The sequence below is a fragment of the Sesamum indicum genome, linkage group LG1 (genome assembly GCF_000512975.1).
Source record: "Sesamum indicum cultivar Zhongzhi No. 13 linkage group LG1, S_indicum_v1.0, whole genome shotgun sequence".
Taxonomy (NCBI): domain Eukaryota; kingdom Viridiplantae; phylum Streptophyta; class Magnoliopsida; order Lamiales; family Pedaliaceae; genus Sesamum; species Sesamum indicum.
In genome coordinates, this window is record NC_026145.1 from 16977234 (window position 1) to 16984468 (window position 7235).

The window sequence follows — 7235 nt, forward strand, 5'->3', positions numbered from 1 at the left end:
GCCCATCCTCCATAAATCCTTCTGAACCAAGAAGCTTCAAATAATTTGTAAAACTGCATTGATAAAAATGTATAAATAATTCAACTTGCTGTTCTAAGTGTTCTTCTTGGAGGCAAGTGGTTTTATATTTTAATTGATGTGCATAAGATTATTGGTCAAATTTTGACCCTCTGTTTTTTTGCTGAGGTGACTGGGAAATGATATGTCTTGTGAAAGTTCAATGAGAATCTACAATTTATTTTTCTCTGCTTTTGCTTACTTTTGGCAGGTGAAGCTCTCTGGATCTGTTAGCAGCCAATACTTGACTGCTCTCCTCATGGCCGCTCCCCTGGCTCTAGGAGATGTTGAAATTGAAATCATTGACAAACTAATTTCTGTTCCTTATGTGGAGATGACACTTAAGTTGATGGAACGCTTTGGTGTCTCTGTAGAGCACAGTGACAGCTGGGACAGATTCTTGGTCCGAGGAGGTCAAAAGTACAAGTGAGTTTGAGTTCCTTTACGCAAGTGTTTAATCAATTTTGAGAAACTGAATTTCATGTGAGTTGAAGAGTTCATTTTTCGTCAGGTCTCCTGGAAATGCTTATGTGGAAGGTGATGCCTCAAGTGCCAGTTACTTTTTGGCTGGTGCGGCTGTTACTGGTGGAACCATCACTGTTGAAGGTTGTGGGACAAGCAGTTTACAGGTGCTTATTGAGTATTATTCTTCAGTTTTTTGTGCTTTCTTATGTTAGTTGGTGTAGTAGAAGTTGTGGAATACTAAGATTGACTTGCCTTTATCCAAGTTATAAAATGGATTTTCCATTTAAGCACTTCAAAATTAATATAATCTCTATCAAACTGCATGGATCTGAACAAATTACTGTTGTTGTCATATGCTTCTATATGCTCATATCGTGATTTCTTATGTTAATTTCATCATATTTTCTCTTTTTAAGGGTGATGTCAAATTTGCCGAGGTTCTCGAGAAAATGGGTGCTGAAGTTACCTGGACTGAGAATAGTGTCACTGTTAAAGGACCTCCTCGTGGTACTTCTGGACGGAAGCATTTGCGTGCAATTGATATCAACATGAACAAAATGCCAGATGTTGCCATGACTCTTGCTGTGGTCGCGCTTTTTGCTGATGGACCCACTGCCATAAGAGATGGTATGGTGCCTTTTCTTTGGGTTATAAATAACTCTATACAAATCTCTTTTGTGACCATCATCAAGATAACAGCGGAAACAACTACTACAAGGATAATACACATTGATATTTGCACTGCTTTTGATGTTACATTCTTTTGTCGTAAATTGATCTGTTCTCACACCTATTTGCAGTTGCTAGCTGGAGGGTTAAAGAAACTGAGCGGATGATCGCGATATGCACAGAACTGAGAAAGGTTTGTTTCTCCTTTACACGCCTCTCCGTTTCTCAAGCCTTGTCTGGTTTCCGCCTTTTTTTTCATCTGAACAAAACTATGTGCCTCTATTATCACTTTATCCACTCCATTCATATGTGCTAATTTCAGTTGGGAGCGACAGTAGAAGAAGGCCCAGATTACTGTGTAATCACTCCACCAGAGAAATTAAACGTCACAGCCATCGACACATATGACGACCATCGTATGGCCATGGCCTTTTCTCTTGCTGCCTGCGCAGACGTTCCGGTGACAATCAGAGACCCTGGTTGCACCCGTAAAACCTTCCCTAATTATTTCGACGTTCTTGCTACATTCTCAAAGCACTGAACACCTTGGGGTACGTCTAAACCAGAATCAAGAATTGCGCTACGAGATGAGAAGGATGCCTGCAGCCATAAATTTTGCCTTCCAATGATCACAAATATTTGTCTGTAACATTAAAACTCTATTTAAAGTGAGAATGATTCTATGTTGTAGAGATTGTTAATAGATTGAGTTCTGTACTGCGCTGCTGTGGCCGTTTCTGAAATAAATGTTGTCCCCTCTTCTGTTTTTACAGATTCAGCCAAGTCCAGAGCTATTTGTTATGAATTTTTCTCACATTGTGGCATGTGGACAGCAATAATAAAATCTCAATTTTCAGAAATAAATAAATAAATATTGTAAGTACGTATCATCTGAATTGGGATGAACACGATGCCAAATTATAAAGAGAGAAAAGACATATAATTGTGTCTCCTTTAACATGGGCAGGTCACATGGTTCAGGCATTTGTTGTGGTACAAATTCCTTTTTTAATTCTTGCATCAAATGCTTAATTACAATATTAAAACCAGCTCACGTTTGTACGACTGACTGACTCTTGCTTTTTGGCATTTACAGCACTCGAAAGTGAGCAAAAATTCACATGCATGCTTTGATCAAATTATATGGATGAAAACAATTGCATCACATGAGCCATTACACCTCACTATAATACCCATTCCTTAACTTACATATTTATATCTTAAATTTAGTTTCTCAAATTGGAGTTTGATCTAAAACCTTGTGCTCTTTATACTTCTGGCTATTAACAAGAATGTTGATAGGCATTTATGAGGGATTCCAAGTATGTCCAACCACCCCACCCCCACCCCCACAAACAAGGAAAAAAAAGTGAACTCTTTTTACTTGTAAGTTTGCGTTGAAGTAAATGGTGTGTGGTTAGGTATAGTGATTTTGATGATTAATAAGACATATAGATATGTAGATGGCAATAAAGGGTTGTTGAAAAAGAGGGATTTTGCCTTCTTCTTAAGTCTGTTTCCAGCATTGGATGTGTGGACGGATATAGTAAATCAAGTCAAGTCTAATAATCTAAGGTAAGCGCCTCTCAAATTTTTGACTTTTAATTCCATGTATCAGGAACAAAATTAATTGTACGACAACCATCATCTTTATAAATGATGATTAAAAGTATATTAATTTGCCTAGTGGAATTGCATTAGTTGCTATGTTCACCTTAAATTTTGTTCTCCTTCTATACTCATATCTATTTATTATTTCACAATGTTCTTAATTCAATCACAATCCTCTACAAAGAAAGTGTGTATTGTAACCCAAGCTATAATATTTGCTGTTTATTAATGTTAACAGGTCAAAATATAAATCTAATCTGCTCTCCATGCATTCATTATTCACCTATCAAATATTTATGATTTTTTATATTTTATTTAAAAATAAACAAAAATAAGTTTGTTATTTTATTTTTGTCTAGTAAATTTCAACTTTAGAGAATCAAGAAGTGAAAATAGTACAACATGTAAACAATTTTCAATCCTTACCTACTCATTTGGAAATAGTATGTATAGTAAAAGGAAAACGTCAATTTTTCTTACCTCTATAAATCCTCAAAGAAATGCTAAATACTATTAGATAAACAAGCATATTTTTGTAAACCTTCAAGCAGGGACCTCATATATATATATATAAACTAGTAGTGATATTTCTCTTCCAACTTTTCCATTTGGGCAAGAAAATAAAATTGATTGAGAAAAAACATGCTAATTCCTTTTAGGACATTTATTTGTAATCAACAAGGTTTGTCCAATCCACATTATCTTGTAATAATGAAGGAAAAATTTAATGTGGGATTGATTCTCAAGAAATTGCATATCCCCACAAATCTCACACACCATCCAATGGAGTGAGAATTAGGAATCCCTCAAATGACTACACCCCCAATTCTCTCTTCTCCACACCGTCTCCCTCCAACAAACCCACACAAATATTTATTGGTATGGGCAATGCCATGTGAAAATGGAGGCCTAAATTTCAAGGCCCTTTACAACCAATCAAAGTAAAAACAAGAACCCTTTACACACACACACACTTCATTTTAAACTATTTATCCTTTGAAGAAATTAATGATTCATCCCACTTGGAGGGAAAAAAAAAAAGGAATGATCTTGGAAGAAGAACTCATGGAAGGAGAAAAAACAAAGAGAAAAAAAGAAAGAAAGAGAGGGAGCCCTAAATAGAAGTAGTAGTAGTAGTATTTTTTAATGCATTAAACACAAGTAATCATGAATCAAGAATTCAATATCAACCCTTTCAATTTATTACAGTCTTGTTTGACTCTCTTCTTACTCTTCCATTAATCCATTTTAAATTTTTCTTCAAACCTCATTCCTCTCCCTCCTCCTCCCATTTTAACCCCACCCCTCGAGATCTCTCCATTCTCTCTCCAATCAATTCACTCATATTATTCAATCATCAATATCTCAAAATTTATTTCCTCTGTGAAAAGCAAAGCAAGAAAAGGTGATAAATACCATCAACACCACCATCACCAACCAGTCCCTCCCTCCAAGAAACCAGAGGATTCCCCATTAATAAAAGTGTACAACTCTTCAACACCACAATCTTCTGGCCGGCACCCTTTTCTCTCTTCTTGAATACCACATTCGTCAAATTTTAAAGCAAAAGAGACAAATCTTGTTACCATTCTCCATTCAACCCTAGCATTTCAAGAAAATCAGCACATTGGCCTCAGAACGAGGGAATTTCCAAGTGGGCGCTTCTAAAATCTCCAAGATTTTTAGTGGATTGCGTCACAGATGAAGCACATTGACACCACCCCATCAACACCAGGAAAGTTCAAGATCGAGAAATCTCCATACAATAGGCTGAGGCTGCATTCTTCCCTAGCCAAGCTCACTTTTTGGTCTCTAGTGTTCCTTGGCCTGATCTTTGTATTCTTCTATAGATCACCGTCTTCATCGTCCTCTGCGCCCTCAGATCTCTCCAGAAGATCCCTCAGAACCAGCTACTATGGAGGCCCTAACTTTGAAAGGAGGGTTAGAGCCTCAGCTAAAATCAGGTCAAGAAATGGGATTTCTGTTTTAGTGACAGGGGCCGCTGGTTTTGTGGGCACCCATGTTTCCGCTGCCCTTAAGCGACGGGGTGATGGCGTTTTGGGCCTTGACAATTTCAATGATTATTATGATCCGTCCCTTAAAAGGGCACGGCAAGCACTTTTAGAGCGTAGCGGGGTTTACATTGTGGAGGGTGATATTAATGATGTTTCTTTGTTGAAGAAGCTTTTCGATATTGTGCCTTTTACTCATGTTATGCATCTGGCGGCACAGGCCGGTGTGCGATACGCCATGGAGAATCCTAGCTCCTATGTGCATAGCAACATTGCCGGCCTCGTCAGCATTCTTGAAGTTTGCAAGAGTGTCAATCCCCAGCCGGCAATCGTGTGGGCTTCTAGTAGTTCTGTATATGGATTGAATACAAAAGTTCCGTTTTCTGAGAGGGACCGGACTGATCAGCCTGCTAGTTTATATGCTGCAACCAAGAAGGCTGGAGAGGAAATTGCGCATACTTATAATCACATATATGGGCTTTCGCTTACAGGATTGAGATTTTTCACAGTATATGGACCTTGGGGGAGGCCAGACATGGCATATTTCTTTTTCACCAGGGATATTTTGAAAGGAAAATCAATTCCAATCTTTGAGGCTGCTAATCATGGCACAGTTGCGAGGGATTTCACCTATATTGATGATATTGTAAAGGGTTGTTTGGCTGCATTGGATACAGCTGAGAAAAGTACTGGCAGTGGCGGCAAGAAGAAGGGGCCAGCTCAATTGCGGGTCTATAATTTGGGCAACACATCTCCAGTGCCTGTTTCGGATCTTGTGAGCATTTTAGAGAGATTGCTCAAGACAAAGGCAAAGAGGTTGGTTATGAAGTTGCCAAGGAATGGAGATGTGCAATTTACACATGCGAACATAAGCTTGGCTCAGAGGGAGCTTGGCTATAAACCTACTACTGATCTGCAGACAGGGTTGAAGAAATTTGTTCGATGGTACCTGAATTACTACGTTAATGGGAAAAAGAGTGCACAGTAATACAAAATTATCAAGGTGCGGTAGGATCATTCTATTCTTTTTCGTTTCGATTCTTATAATTGTTTTCTTAACATATCTCTGTTTGTCACCCAATTATCTTGTTTTCACATATCTGGATGATGTCATATAAGGATGAGATTCCTGATCCCACGATGAAGAAGTTCTTGTGGTTGGTGGGCATTGGTGTTCTGGTCTGCATCAAAGGACAAACCAACTTTTGTCATTCATGGGATTGTATTTGTTGTAGTTTTATCATTGTAGCATTCATGACTGATAGAACAATTTGCTGATTGATGGACGTGTATCATCTGAATCCAATTCAAATAAAATAGCACACGATAGTTCGGTATTACTGTCTTTATGTAGATTCATTAAATGAACTCTGACATCATTTTGTTCTTTACTGCTCCTATGAAATCTGGAGCTTCTGAACTGATCCATCTTGGCTATATCATTGGTGAAGAACTGTTGTGTTATTTATTAAATGCCATGCGCCAGCATTCAATAAATTTAACTGCTTGTTCTTAATTACAAGGAGGTCTATGTTGGTAAAACAATTGAATTAACAGGGCTTTACATGTCTGATGTTTTGGACTCGTATCCTTGCAGCTATTACTTGGAAATATGCGGATTTGCTGAAATTGGTAATGAATTTTTGTTTGATCTTTGAGCAGCTAGATGTGTTAGAATGTTTCTTTCCCACGTACAGATTCACTTAGGATTACATAGGCTAGACTAATCTTGTCCTAATAGGAAAGATTTCAGCCATAGCTACTTTAGTCTCTGATTTGGAACTATAGCTCAAATCTAGCCGTACTACCACTTCCCATTAATGAAAGGGATGAGCTATTTAGGAATGCGCTGACCTGTGGAGTATTTATGTAGGTTAAGTGATTATGTTATGAGGACAAACAATCTAGGTGCAAATGCTATCAATTTCTGCATATATTAACTGCGATAATTCAGAACAGGCTGTTAGCTATTTTGGACCCTGAATAGGATGCTAATCGAAGTGATTAGAGCTTGAGAAAACAAAGACGGCAGGGTTGTTATAAGTAGATAGTTTACAAATGCAGAAAGGGGTTACTTTATGAAGGAACAACTTAAAGCCTGAAAGATCTCTTCAATAAGTTAGGTTTTGATCTCCTTCCACCTCTTGATGCATTATGTAACATGACAATTTACGATATGTTAAGTTACTCCCCGAGGTTATCTATCATTAGTAGTAGAAAAATATTAGTATGATGAAAACTTCGAGGTATTACTAGCCATAAGTTCATAGTGGATGAAAGAAAGTGAAACCGCAGATAGACTGTTCGAGTAGACTGTAGAAAGTACAGTTTGTGCACTTTTTACCTATATATTTCTGTTTCGGAATTCTTGCTCTCGCAAAAATTCTGTCCAAATGGGGAGCAATGGTAAAGTTAAGACAT

The 7235-nt window shown here is 37.7% G+C and overlaps 2 protein-coding genes across 3 annotated transcripts in view; both read left to right on the forward strand.

Annotated features, from left to right (window-relative positions):
* LOC105171218 (3-phosphoshikimate 1-carboxyvinyltransferase 2) overlaps nucleotides 1-1977 on the forward strand; it is a 4671-nt gene extending 2694 nt beyond the window's left edge. The window contains exons 4-8 of the mRNA XM_011092260.2: nucleotides 269-483; nucleotides 569-686; nucleotides 939-1149; nucleotides 1323-1384; nucleotides 1514-1977. Coding sequence (XP_011090562.1) covers nucleotides 269-483; nucleotides 569-686; nucleotides 939-1149; nucleotides 1323-1384; nucleotides 1514-1732 — 825 coding nt within the window. The 3' untranslated portion in view covers nucleotides 1733-1977. The remainder of the gene's footprint in view (nucleotides 1-268; nucleotides 484-568; nucleotides 687-938; nucleotides 1150-1322; nucleotides 1385-1513) is intronic.
* Nucleotides 3884-7235, forward strand: part of LOC105171224 (UDP-glucuronate 4-epimerase 3) — a 3964-nt gene continuing 612 nt past the window's right edge. Inside the window, exons 1-2 of one of the 2 annotated variants that reach the window (XM_011092263.2) lie at nucleotides 3884-5817; nucleotides 5934-6188. In XM_011092263.2, coding sequence (XP_011090565.1) covers nucleotides 4504-5802 — 1299 coding nt within the window. In that variant the 5' untranslated portion in view covers nucleotides 3884-4503 and the 3' untranslated portion in view covers nucleotides 5803-5817; nucleotides 5934-6188. Of the gene's footprint in view, nucleotides 5818-5933; nucleotides 6189-7235 lie in introns of those variants that run through there. The other variant, XM_011092265.2, reaches the window with a different exon arrangement.